The sequence below is a fragment of the Rhinolophus hipposideros genome, assembly GCF_964194185.1.
Source record: "Rhinolophus hipposideros genome assembly, chromosome: 7".
NCBI classification, from domain to species: domain Eukaryota; kingdom Metazoa; phylum Chordata; class Mammalia; order Chiroptera; family Rhinolophidae; genus Rhinolophus; species Rhinolophus hipposideros.
In genome coordinates this window covers 23901428-23916098 of record NC_138053.1, presented here as the reverse complement: position 1 = coordinate 23916098, position 14671 = coordinate 23901428, and the positions used below count along the sequence as shown (strand labels likewise).

General features: G+C 36.7%; 1 protein-coding gene across 2 annotated transcripts in view; it reads left to right on the top strand.

Annotated features, from left to right (window-relative positions):
* DCP2 (decapping mRNA 2) overlaps window positions 1-14671 on the top strand; it is a 45046-nt gene that overhangs the window by 18351 nt on the left and 12024 nt on the right. For both annotated transcript variants that reach the window (XM_081053751.1, XM_081053750.1), the window contains exons 5-8: window positions 10246-10398; window positions 10519-10631; window positions 10736-10843; window positions 12712-12847. In XM_081053751.1, the coding sequence (XP_080909877.1) occupies window positions 10246-10398; window positions 10519-10631; window positions 10736-10843; window positions 12712-12847 (510 nt within the window). The remainder of the gene's footprint in view (window positions 1-10245; window positions 10399-10518; window positions 10632-10735; window positions 10844-12711; window positions 12848-14671) is intronic.

Here is a 14671-nt window from a genome sequence, read left to right as displayed (position 1 = left end):
ATTTATTCTTTGTACCCGGAATTTGACTGCTTGTTTCAGCCTTTAAACTTTTCGCTTATATCATTTCCCCACCTGGAAAGTCGTCTCTTCCTGACTTTTGAAATCCTATCTAGATACCTTTCTAGACCCAACTCAAATTTCCCTTTTTTTCTGAAGGGCTGCCACCAAATAGCTCTGTATACAGGACCTGAGTTTCTTCTTTGTAAAGTGAGGTTTAGAGTGAATAATTTCTAAAGTTCATTCTTAAAATTTTACTTATTTTTAAATGAAACCAGTTAGCTGTCTCCTTCAGTTGTCTCTGAACTTGAATAGCAGCTGCTGTCGTTATCATTTGCTTGGCATTAATTGTGTAGCAGCGCCTTGTGATAGATTGTGCACCATATTCTTATTTATGAATTCCTTATCATTTATTATTATCATCCAGTTTGGACTTAGTGTTTTCCTGTAGCAGTGTTCACTAGCTCATTTAAGATTGGGTAGTGAGGGATAATAGGTAAAATTATTATAAACCACTAGTGGTTATTTACCATATAAACCGTTAGTAGTTATTTACTTTGGAATAGGATTTAAAAAGCAATTGAAAATGACTGCATTTAAATTCAGTATGGAACAGCTTACCTAAATAAGTATTTGCAGCAGCTTACAGACAAAATCGTTACATACAAGTTAGTAAACGTTGATGCATACCCCTTAAAATTGCAAGTCGTTTAGGAAGCAGGTGAGGAAGTGCCACGTCCTCTTCAGAGCTGTCCCTGATCTTTCTGTAGGGTGTGTGTGTGTGTGTGTGTGTGTGTGTGTGTGTGTGTGTGTGTTAGTTACATGCCATTGAATCAGCTCCGACTCCCGGTGACTGTGAATGGGTGACGTCCCCAGTGTCCTGTCCTCACAGCCCTTCTCAGCTCCTGCAGACTCACGCCGATGGCTTCTTTCGTGGAGTCAGCCCATCTCGTATTTGGTCTTCCCCTTTGCCTGCTGTTTTCTGTTTTCCGCAGCATTATTAGCTTTCCAAAGAACCTTGACTAATCAGGATGGCAGGAGACAAAACGGAGCAGTTGTAAACTCTTCCCTTTTATGTCCTCAAATGTTGTAGTCCTCTTAACTTCTCAGGGAAGGACAAGATGGGAACCATAGCTTCCTACGTAGAGGACTTGGTCTGTAGTCCTGTGCGTGGAGTTAGGCTGGTGCTATAGCTGTGAGATAGCTGTCCTAAGTCCACAAAAGACACTCCATGAACTGGGATAACGGAAATTTAGGCTAAATAGGCTAAGGTCGGCTGTCTCTGCAACTGGATCTTCTTGGGGGGATTGGGTTAAATCAAATACCTAAAGTTGGAAAACTGAAGTGCCCCACCTGTGTCTTCACTACAAGCCTGCATTTGATGTTACACGCTGTGTTGTAGCATCAGGATGATGCAGAAACAGGGTATTTTGGGTGAGAGAGGGGAAGTTAACCTGTGGACTGAAGCACCCACATGTCACTTCGGTTTATTTTGTTTGTTCTCTGCTCTGAGATACTAAGATAAAAGGTTGTTTTGTTCGTGTGCTGCTAATTTCAGTAATGACTATAGATTACCCTAATTTGTAAGAAATTAAATAAAATTTATTCTGAGGGCATGGGAAGTGGGAGAATGGAGTGTGGATGATAGGATCTGAAGCTAGTCTTGTGGGGAGGGATACAACCATTATGGGAGCTTATCTCCATTTTACAGGTGAAGAGCTAGAACGTAGAGCAGTTTAGTGACGTGCCCAAAGTCTCAGAAAGCAGCTGAATAGGGACGTAAACACTGGTAGTTGGGCTCTGGAATCCGTATTCTTGACTACTACAATTAGGCAGTCAAGGAATATATATATGTAAAGGGCTATTTCTAAGCACACACATGCACAGATATAAACAAGGAATTTGTGATTTTTAAGTATATATATTTTCTAATAACTCACTTTTCTGATTGGGATCAATGTAAATTTTTTGTTTTGTTTTGGAATTTTTGTCTTGCTCTGAAGAAAGCACAGGCATTCTGAGGAACCATATTCCCTTAATTTCAGGGGAAAAAATTCCCTTTGATAAATGATCCTAGCTGCTGACCTTTCTGATCCAAGTAACATCTTCTTTTAGCTGATAAAGGACTTTGTCAGAAAAAGCTTAACTTTAATTTCTGTAAATTTTTGAATTCAAATTTTTAAAGGCAAGCAACAATAAAGGCTTTTATTCCGGATTTTTAAATGACTACCTTTGTTATAAAGAGAAAAGTTTTGGTATTAAGGTGGAGTGTTGCTATCTCAGTGTACTCAGGCTGCCATAACAAAGCACCACTGCCGGTGTGGCTTAAACACCAGCAGTTTACTTCTCGCAGCTCTGGAGGCTGGGAGTCCAAGGTCACGGCGCCTGCCCGTTTGGTTCCTGGTGAGGACTCATCCCGACTGGCAGATGGCAGCCTTTTCTCTGTGCTTGGGTGGCCTTTCCTGGGTGCCTGCATGAATGCAGACAGCACTAGTTTCTCTTGTAAGGGCACCAGCCTTTTGTCACCCCCTCACAGGCCCTAACTCCAAATACAGTCACACTGGGGGTTAGGACTTCAACGTAAGAATTTTGGAGGGACACTGATCAATCCACAGCAGTTGCTGTTTTTAAGTGATGAAAGTATCCAAGTAATCCTGCTGTTGCAGTGTGTCCTTTGCCACGTGGTGGTGCTGCAGTGTAACAGGAGCAGCCCTGAGCGAGGCGGGGAACCACCAGTGTTACGTCTTAGTTGAAAACTAGATTGGTATTCCATTCTTGATGGGAGATTATGTTAATATCACAGTGTTCCTTTTAATTTTCACCTTATTGACTAATATGTACGGAGAAATTTTGTCCTAATTTTTAGCTGCCATTTGTTAGACTTAGGCTGACGCCTTAAGCACTTTTTGAAGTTAGACTGTTCTACCATTGGTACTTAACCTTAAGTTGCTAATGTTTCAATTTAGTTGTTAGAACATTTTATGTTGGGTTATTATAGTTATATTAATGTTATGGTTTCACTGTGTATGGCTGTCCAGGGGTGTTTTGTTACGCTGTAGCAGAATTTGACACATCCTATAAGGGCTGCGTACTGGGCTGAGGTGAAGGAAGCAGTGGCAGGGACAAGGTTTGATTCGTTGTCAATAGAAGGCTAGGGACCGTCTTAATTAGTAATTTCCAATCTTCTCTTTGACCTTTTTGGTTCACTTTCGTTAATCAGGTTATTTCTGATCACTTCAGTGAAGTAGATTTGGCACAAAAATGAAAAATGTTTACTGGATGTTGTGGAAAAGATACGTTAGGATAACCTCAGTATATGTTCGTTGTCAGTTGTGGTGAAACACCAACAGTTCTTGAGAACAAGCAAATGATACTTCACAGTTCACTTGAAGTTTCAAGATTTAATATTCTTACTTATTATGTGGTAAAACAATATTGTAATGAAGCTGACTATGTCCTTATAAGATTTTATCTTCACAGAATTTGTACAGAGGAACTGTTGGTTGGCTTATTCTACCTCTTCCTATTAGCTTAAAGGACATAAAGGATTTCAGCATGTCTATGCCAATGCTTTTGGGGTAGCACATTTTTAAATCTTAGGGATTTTTTATCTGATCTGGTTATCTGATCTGGTTAGGGATTTTTATCTGATACTGTTTGGGAAGTTACTGATATTCCATGTGCCAGAAAATTAACTATGTGTTATAATACAGGAATGGATTTGATTCACACTAAGTGTGGTATTAAAATTTTTATCTTTGATGTCTCCAAACGAAAGTGAGCTATTAAAACTTTTTCCTGGTAAATATTTGTGAATGAATACCTAATTTTAGAGGCAAATCTATCTTTATCACTTTTAGAATGGAGAGGTTATATGTTACTTTGTTGTATCTTTTCTAAGTTTGGTTGTAGAGGATTTGAAGCTGCCTGTGTTAGCACCAGTAGCCCTTTTCATTTTGCTTCATATTGTACCACTTCCGACCAAAACTTTTTCAGCTGTAGCCATTCCCAGCTCTCTAAATGGAATACTTTTTCTTCTTACCTATCTGGCAGACTCTTCATCTTGTAAGTTTTAGCTCATGTGTGTCCAGCAGAAGGGGAATGCTATCCATGACAGCCTTCCAGAGGTGACCAAGGCAACTCAAAACTCCCACCTCACTTCTACCCCAGGCTGAGTTAGGCACCCTGATTCTGTATCCCCACAACACCCACTACCTCTTGGTACATATATTATAATTATTTTTTTCTTTTTAGACTGACTCTTTAAAAAGCAGTGCTTTCTGGTCTTATTTTTGAAGTCAGTGACTAGGATAAGTTCCAGTCACTTACTAAGCATACAGTATGTGTTTGAATGAATGCACTAAAAAGAACTAAACATTAATTACATGTGACTCCTTAAAAATTGCATTAATATTGACATAATTTCAAGTATGGAGAAAAAATAGTAAGACTAATACAAAGAATAAACACCCATTAGTATTTTGCCATGTTTGCTTTATATTACTTTTGATACATATGTGTGTATAGTTTTCATTATTGAATAATTTAAGAGTGAATTACAGACACAATGCCCCTTACTACTTACTTCTACATGTACATTTTAAACACTGATGTTATCTTATATAATCAGAAGTGTAATTATCAAATTCAAGAATGTAACATTGAAGGTGCTGTTATCTGTCTCATGGACAGTTCATACTCATATTTACTGATTGTCCCTTATGGTTCTTTTCAGGGGTTCTTTTCCACCCCTCCCCATCCCCCATCCTATCCAGGCTCATGCAATGTATAGTTTGTAACACAAAGGTAACAGACTTTGCTCACAAGGAACATAGATTATACAATTTACTTTCAGCATAGTTTCTAGTTATACAGACTTCATGACTAGGTATGTATACTTATTTCTAATTATAAGGTATTTTCAAAGAAGGGAGCTAAAGAGAATAAGTAAAAATAAAATTAAGATCCATGTATAAATTAGTTTTTAAATTTTTTTGTTGAACTTTTATGTTTATAAAAACAAAGTATGCTAATATTAGCAGTTTACTCATTTTTGTGTATTTATTGACCTGTGAAACCACCACCCAGATAGAAGATACTTCCTCAGAAGATTCTTTCTTACCCCTTCTTAGTCAGTACCTGCATTTTTCCATATTTCCTGGAAGGAACCACTATTTTGACTTCTACCTCCATTGAATAATTTTGCCTGTTCTTGAACTTCCTATAAATAGAACTTTGTGTTTTGTGTCTGTGGCTTAATATGATGCCTGTGAGACTCATCTATGTTGTTGCATGTATCAGTAGTTGGTTCTTTTTTATTATTAGTTGGTTATTTATTGTGTAGTATTCCAGTGTAGTGTGTAGTGTTCAGTGTATAAATATTCAATTCTTTATTCATTCTCTTATGCATTGGATTGTGTCCATTTTTTGGCTATTATGATTGAAACTGCTGTAGATATTCTTATACATGTCTTTTGAGGTAAACAAGCCCTCATTTCTCTAGGAGTGGAGTTATTGAACCATAGGGAAGCTGTGTACATACTGCCAATAGTTGTGCATGTGGTTGTATCAGTTTACATTCCCACCACCTCCGTATGAGAATTTTAGTTCTCCTGGCCTACAGATGGAATTAGCAATTTAAAAAAATTTATTCTGTGTTAATAGATTGAAAGAATTAACATTATTAAAATGTCAGAACTACCAAAAGCCATTTATAGATTCAGTGCAGTCCTCCCATCAAGAGTATCAAGATTCTAATGGCATTTTATACAGAAGTAGAAAAGACAGTCCTAAAATTTATATGGAACCTCAAAAGGTCCTGAATTATCAAAGCAATTCTCAAAAAGAAGAGGGGAAGGCATCACACTTCCTGATTTCAAGCTGTACTATAAAGCTATAGTAATCAAAACAGTATGGTACTGGAATAAAAACAGACAGATTAGTGGAACAAATCAGGAGCCCAGAAGTAAACGTAAGCATATATACAATCAGCTAATATTTGACAGTTGAACCAAGAAAACTCAGTGGAGAAAAGACAGTCTCTTCAGTAAATGGTGCTGGGAAAATTAGATATCTACATGTAAAAGAAAGAAACTAGACTCCTATCTTACACCACTCATTAAAGTTGAAATGGATTAAAGACTTAAATGTAACACGTGAGATCATGAAACTCCTAGAAGAAAACATGACATGGGTCTTGGCAATGATTTTTTGAATTTGACACCTAAAGCACAAGCAACAAAATAAATAAGTGGGACTATATCAAATTAAAAAGCTTCTGCACAGCAAAAGAAACAAAGTAAAAAGAATGTACAGAATGGGCAAAATATTTGCAAACTGTATATCTCATAAGAGGTTAATATCAAAATAAATAAATCATAGAACTTATCAAAAACAAATCCAATTTAAAAATTGGCAAAAGACCTGAATAGATATTTTTCCAAAGAAGATGTACAAATGGTCAAGAGATACATGAAAAGGGAAATGCAAATCAAAACCACAATGAGATATCACCTCATACCTGTTAAAATGGCCATTATCAAAAAGAGATAATAAATGCTGGTGAGGATGTGGACAAAAGGAAACCCTTGTACACTGTTGGTGGGATTGTAAACTGATGCAGGCACTGTGGAAACAGTATGGAGTTTCCTCAGAAAATTAAAAATACCTTATGATCTGGCAGTTCCACTTCTGGGAGTATATCCAAAGGAAATGAAGACATACCTTGAAAAGATATCTGTCAGAGAAAGACAAACACTGTATTATCTTACTTAGCTGACCCTTGAATAACAGTGTTTGAACTGTGTGGGTCCACTTATACGCACATTCTTTTCGATAAATAACCTGTACTGGTTTTAGTCTGTGGTTGGGATTCTGCAGATAGGGAGGGCCACCTATGCACTGTTCCATGTCATTTTATGTAGGGGACTTGAGCATCTGCAGATTTTGGTGTCTGTGGAGTTGTGGAGGTCCTGGATTGAATCCCCTGTGGATACCGAGGGAAAATTAAGTTTTGGGGGAGTCAAAAGTTATATGTGGATTTTCAGCTGCTCAGTAGTCACCTGTTTGTAGAATCTGAAAAAAAAAGCTCCTTAAAAAAGATCAGATTTGTGGTTACCAGAGGCGGGGCAGTTTTGAACTTACAGTTATAAGGTAAATAAGTACTAGGGGTGTGACGTACAACATGACGACTATAGTAGTTAACACTGTTGTGTGATGCATATAGGAAAGTAGTTGAGAGTAGGTCCTAAGAGCTTTCGTGACAAAAAAATTTTTGTTTGCTTTTTATTGTATCTGTATGAGATAGATGGATGCTAACTCAACGTACTGTGGTAATTATTTCACAGTATATATGTAAGTCAAACCATTATGTCGTACATCTTAAACTTATATGGTGATGTATCTCAGTGACATCAATAAAACTGAAAACAATCTTACGGCTATTTTTTGCAGTATATACAAATATAGAATTATTACGTTGTATACCTGAAACTAATATAAAGTCATGTTAATTATATCTCATTTAAAAATTTTTAGTCACTCTTAGGGGAATGTAATGGTTTATCATTGTTTTTAATTTTTAATTTTCCTTAAGTTTAATGATGTTGAGCACATTGTCATATTTTTATTGGCTATTTGAATGTCCTCTTTTATTAAGTACGCACTTGTATGTTATCCATGTTTTTAAAGTTGGGTTACTTGTTTTATTGATATGTAGGACTTTTTAATATATTCTGGATTTGAGGGTATTGTGAATGTCCTCTGGTTTACGTCTTTCCTTTCGACTCTCTTAATGGAGCCTTTCACGAAGAGAAACAATTTTCTATGTCATTGATGTTTAAATTTTTAGGTAAACCAGTCTTAATGGTTATAAATCTAATTCCCATCAAGATTGATTTATAATAGAAAACATTTTAAAGCTCTGTTTAAGCAGTAGAGTAGACCTAAGAAAATGAAAACCAAAGCATCTCAAGTTTTACTCTAATGGGAATATTCAGATACCGTGCATGAGTTGTGAAATAAATCCCATGACTAATGGTTTAATTACATTATATTTGTATATAAATGTTAAGATTTGGGGAAGTGGGAAATCATGAAACCTCTATCACTGAGCCTTCGGAGTTTCATTTTGGAAAAGGTGTATTGTTTTGGTATGTTTGAATGTCAGTGATCACCTCTACCATAGACTATTTCTATGTATACCTACAACGCCAGATAATAGAAATAAAGAAACGAGAACTTTTTTCCAATGTCACACATGTACTTACCTGGTTTGCCATTTCTAAAATAGGAAATACAAACAATGTCTTTCCTTTTCTGTATACCATTGAACAATTTTCAAGTGAACATGTTCAACGTACTTCTTAAAATTAGGAACAAAAACAAAAAATTGAGCATACTTAGGAGAATACAGAAATTGTGATAGAAATGACCTAGGTGTCATGGAGGAACTTAGATTGGGAGTCATAGACTACACGTGCTTGACTAGATTTGCCCTAAGGGAGGGAGGTAGGAAGGTGTAATGAACTGACAAGAGAAAGAGGGAAAGGAATGGGTAGAAATATCTCCTCCACACCTGTGCCTTGGGACTAATTCAGGCGTGTGCATGTGTTCTAATGTCCCTCTGATTGATGGGGAGAAGCTGAAACCAGAGGGCAGGGGAGGAGCTGCCGCATGAAAAATGCACAGGGGTTTTTAGCCACTGAGAGTCCAAAGCCTTTCTGATTTTGGAGGTGAAATGAGTAAGGACGTTGTCAGAGTAATACAAATGTTACTTGAAGGAGAACTTTAAGGCAAGAAGAGACCAGTGGTTTTTACTTTAAACAGAAGCCCAGTATGTTAATAAGATTAAGCATGGATTCTTTGGTTGAAGGAAAAGGCGAAGGCTAGATGTAACATTAATTCCTGATATTTATGTTTTCCCAGTTCTTCCTCCCAGCCTTTGAGGCACTCCTGAGGAAAGGCAGTTTTAGAACCATTAATCCAGTGCACTAGTTTTCTGTTCTTTTGCATTAACAAACTGCTACCAATTTGGTTGTAGCTGTACTTTGGAATCTGTCCATTTAAATGTTAGTATTAACCACAATTCAGTGTTCATGTTTGAAAATAGTTTTATTGGGTAAGACATTTTTTAGTCGGTAGCTTGGTATACGTACAGATTCATGGGTGCTGTGACTAAAATCCACCTGTGGTCCCCAGTGATGCACTTCCGCACATTGGGAACCACTGAGGCACTCTTCACATCTTAGGGTTTCTGGAGCCAGTTACAAGGTGTATGGAGGGGCTTCCCCGCACCAATAAGAAGTTCTAGATACCAGGTGGGTTTCCTGCGAGTCACCTCCAGTCTGACACTAGAAACCAGAGGTAGATCAGACCCCACAGGTGAAGAGCGCAGTCCTACCAGACGGCCTCCACTTCAGAGGCCAGTGTCAATGCCAGGTTGTCGCCTGTGTTCCTGACCCGCCAGCTATCGATTGGAAGTTCCAGTGAACCCCTTCCTTGAGTTCAGAGAAACATTTTACTTAACAGATTACTGGTTAATTAGAAAAGGATCTAACTCCCGGAACAACAAGATGCAGAGATGCATAGGGCACGCTACCGGGAAAGGGCTCGGAGCTTCCGTGCTTTCTCCTAGAGCACCGCTCTCCCCAAATGTCCGCGTGTTCACCAGCCTGGAAGCTCTTGGAACTCTGTTCTTCTGGGTTTTTATGGAGGCTTCATGACCGAGGCATGGTACTGTAAGTCATCGGCCTTTTGCTAGTGAGCCCCATCTCCAGCCTGTCTCCCCTCCCGGGAAGGTTCCAATCTTCTCACATGGTTGGTTTTCCTGGCAGCCAGCCCTGATTCTCAGGTTTGTCCCAAAAGCCACTTCACTAACATAATAAAAAGCACCTTCGTGATCTTACCACTTAGGAACTTCCAAGGGTTTTAGAACTTGTGTACCAGAAAGGGGCGACAAAGACCAAATATATATTTCTTACTGTAAATCACTATGTCACTCATGTCCTTTGATTGAATAGGTGAAGAAACTGAGGCTCAGGTATGTAAAGAGGTTTCTCCATAGTGGAACAGGTCAGGAGAGGTAGAGCCAGAGCTAGACCCTGGGTATAATCGGATTTCTTGCCTACTGTTTTCATGCCTTTAATTGCCTGCGTATTTCTGAATTTTTACCTTTGAAATAAATTTTAATGAACTCTGGAGGTCTGACAGCAAAAATTGAAAGTCATCATCCAAATTTGTTACTTCCAGGTCTTTGAAGAAACTGGTTTTGATATCAAAGATTATATTTGTAAGGATGATTACATTGAACTTCGAATCAATGACCAGCTTGCTCGTTTGTACATCATTCCAGGAGTTCCAAGAGAGACAAAATTTAATCCAAAAACCAGAAGAGAAATTCGGGTATGTAATTGAAAGTATTTTCAGGTTGCTGGACAGTAGCCCAATTGAATGAAGTAGGAAATTGCTTTTAGAAACTCCTTGATAATAATTAACTAAATGAATTATTTTCATGTGTTTCAGAACATTGAGTGGTTCTCCATAGAGAAATTGCCCTGTCATAGAAATGATATGACCCCAAAATCCAAACTTGGTTTGGCACCTAACAAATTTTTTATGGCTATTCCTTTTATCAGGTATGTTCATATTTCTTGAAATACAAAGCTAACCTTCATAATTTTTGATTGTAAGTTTCTTTATATAGCCAAGTTTTAAAAGTGAATTCTTATTGTTTCTGTAGACCGTTAAGGGACTGGCTTTCTCGAAGATTTGGAGATTCCTCAGACAGTGACAATGGATTTTCCTCAACTAGTAGCACACCAGCTAAACCCACGGTGGAAAAATTGAGGTAAAGAAATATGTTCATAGGATTCTGACTTTCTAATAGTTTTTAATACAGTAGCATTTTGCTTCTAAAGTTTGCAGAGCTGTTGGTTTTGTTTTATAGGTACTATTTTGTTACTGGTCTCGGATAGTAGATTTTTTTTTTTTTTAAGGGTTTTTGATGAGATTAAGAAGGTTAACGAGTTGGACAGGAGCTTTAGGTACATTTTTAAAAAGTGTACATAAGAGAGTACCAATACTTTAGATAGATTGGGTAGATAGATAGAAAGGAAGAAAGAAGAGAAAAATCTGTGTTTATACTGCTATTTCTCTGTTCTCATATCGAGGATATATTGAGGTCTGGTTTTGTGTAGGGAGATGAAGGATGCTGAGGTATCATTTGTTCAGAAAGAACTGTGACGAGTGGGGTGGGCTTCCTTCTTTCCCTAGTGTCATAAAGAGTGACTGTTACATGGATATGAACCACAAAGAACATTTTCTCGGTTGGAACTTAATAGTATCTAAACCACAGTTACAGAGCAGGCTAAGTAATTTTGTTAAATGAGCATATATATTTGTCATCAGCTTGCTAGACCTTTCCCTATATTAGGTTCAGAGACAGTTCTTTTTACATTTTCTCTAATTTAGATGTACTGTTTTTATTCTAGAGCTTTAAAAATTAAAAAAGTAAACCACATCTGTCAATGTTTTTTAAATTCATAGAGAATATTCCATTTTAGTTGGGTTTTATGAAGACAGAAGCTTGGACTAAATGCGTTAGGAGTCATTTCTTCCTCAGAATTATGATGATGATTAGACATAAGTGAAACAGTATAGAAAAAGTAAAGTAGACAGGAATGCAGCCAAGATTAAAAAGAGAAACAAAGACACTAAAAAGTTAGGAAATAGTATTTGAAAAAAAATTGTATGACTGCATGTTTGGGAAAATTTATCTACCATAGGGTGATAGAACTCCCATATTTTTTAGTCTTAGGGTTTATGGTCTTAGAGACTAGAATAAGGAAATAATAAACCAACTTCTTAACCAAATTCAGGTTTCTTAGAGAGAGCAGTGTGTGTTTTAAGTATATGGACTAATGCCTGTGGTGATGGGTGGAGGAAATATCTAAATTTTGTCCAAAGAAAGAGTAGAGAGTCTGTAATTTTATTGTAATTTTTAAATGGGAAAGGGGAAGAACTCTGAAATATTTAGAAATAATCCTAGTACAGCCCTTGGGATTAGTGATTCTGGACTGTGTTATACATGTAAGTGGTACTATAGAATGATATTTCTCAAACTATTGCACGAGTGCAGTCTTACAGTTGCATGCTTTTTGCATAAGAATTTGAGACTGAATTTTTAATTTATTCATCCGTTGTCTTAGGTCCCTTATATTTTTGCTTTAGAATATAGCTTAATTTTTTATATCCTCTTCCAGCATGGATGGGGTTCGTAAATGACGTGTGCAGGATCAAATTCTATACTTTAAACATCCTAGTAAGAATATGAGTTGTCTGCCTATTAAGGAGGAGAATCCAGTTACATTTGTTTCAACTAAATTTCGGAAGAATTATTTTCTTCACATTTTTAAAAGTATAATCACTTGTAGGGAGGAGGTGGTGTGTATAGTTTAGAAAAGTGTGGGATTAAAAATAACAGACTATTAATTCATTCCAGAAATACTGAACACCAGGTACTCTGCTGCCTGCTGGGGATAGTGGACAAAGCAGACGAGCCCCTGCCCTCATGGAACTCACATTCTACTAAAAGGATATAGACAATAAATAGCAAAGTAAAATATGTAGTCTGTGAGGTAAACTATTGAGGTGTTGGAAGAACTCTTAAGTGAAAATTTTCTGATCTTATTTTTATTTTTTTAAATCTTGGTATAGTCGAACCAAATTCCGCCACAGTCAGCAGTTATTTCCTGAAGGTTCTCCTGGTGACCAGTGGGTAAAGCACAGGCAACCATTGCAGCAAAAGCCATATAATAATCATTCTGAAATGTCTGACCTTTTAAAAGCAAAGGTGAGTGGTACACATTTAAAAATTTTCACAACTTCAGGTCATTTGACTTTGAAATGTGTCTGAATTGAAGAATTGCAAATGAACATTTCTAGAGCTCTGTATTGTTGATCAAAGGCTCCTGTGTTCCTGACTTGTGATGTAAAGCAGGGATGAGACTCTTCAATCTTTACAGTTTTGCTATAAATCCAGTGTAGTAAGTAACAGGAATTGACATCTGACTTTGGTATTTGCTATTAGTGAAAGATTCATTGGTGTATTGTATTCTAGTGTATGATTATAACACTATCCATTCTACTCTTTATTTCTTAGTTTTCAGTTACAGTTGACATACAATTTTGTACATCTGAAACTAACATAGTGATTAGATATTTATATAACTTATGAAGTAATCACCCTGGTAAGTCTAATACCTATTTGACACCATACATAGTAATTACAATATTACTGACTTTATTCCCTATGCTGCACTTTAAATCTTTGTGACTGTTTTTACAACTGGCAATTTGTACTTAATCCCTTCTCTCTTTTCACCCATCCCCAAAACCCCCTCGTCACTCCCAGTCTGGCAATCATCAAAATGTTCTCTGTATCTGAGTTTGTTTCTGTTGTTCTTTAGATTCCACATATAAGCAAAATCTTTGTTTGTCTTTCTCAGTCTGACTTATTTCACTTGGCATGATACCCTCTAGGTCCATCCATGTAATTTCAAATGATGAGTTCATTCCTTTTTTATGGCTGAGCAATACGCCATATGTATGTATCACATCTTACCACATCCAGTTGTCTTTTGATTGGAGTATTTCACCATTTACATTTAAAGTAATTATTGATGATGGGATGTAGTTTTTGTAATTTTATTATTTTCAGATTGTCTTTGTAGTTCTTCTCTGTTCCTTTCTTAGTCTCTTGCTCTCTTTTGTATGTTGATGATTTTCTATAGAGTTGTATTTGGATTCCTTTCTTTTTTTAAAGTTTATTGGGGTGACAACTGTTAGTAAAGTTACATAGATTTCAGGTGTACAATTCTGCAATACATCATCTATATATCACATGTGTGTTCACCACCCAGAGTCAGTTCTCTTTCCATCACCATATATTGGCTTTCTATTTCTTGTATCTCTCATAGATTTTTGGTTTGTGGTTACCGGGCACTTTATATACCTAGCTAGCTATGTTTATAACAGTCTATTTTAAGTTGATGGTCACTTAAGTTCAAAAATATTCTAAAATCACAACCATTTATACTCATCCCTTCCATGTTTGTTTTTAACTTCTTTTGTGTGTGTTTGTATCCTTTAATTTACTATTGTAATTACACGATCTTCCTACTTTTACCTTCTAACCTTTGTACTAGCTTTAATGTTGGTTGATCCACTGTTTTTATTATATTTGCCTTTGTCATTGAACATTTTTTTCTTGTGATATTTATTTATTTATATATTTATTTATTTATTTATTTTCTTCTTAAAGAAGTCTCTTTAACATTTCTTGTAATACTGGCTTGGTGTTGATGAACTCCTTCAACGTTTTCCTTGTCTGGGAAGCTCTTTATCTGTCCTTCGATTCTAAATGATAGCTTTGCTTGATAGACTAATCTTGGTTGTAGGTCCTTGCTTTTCATCACTTTGAATATTTTGTACCAGTCCCTTCTGACCTGCAGTTTCTGTTGTGAAATCAGCTGATAGTCTTGTGGGAGCTCCCTTGTAGGTAACTAACTGCTTTTCTCTTGCTGCTTTTAGGATTCTCTTTGTCTTTAACCTTTGGCGTTTTAATTATAACCTTTGGCGTTTTGGTGTGGGCCTCTGGGTTCATTTTGTTTGGAAT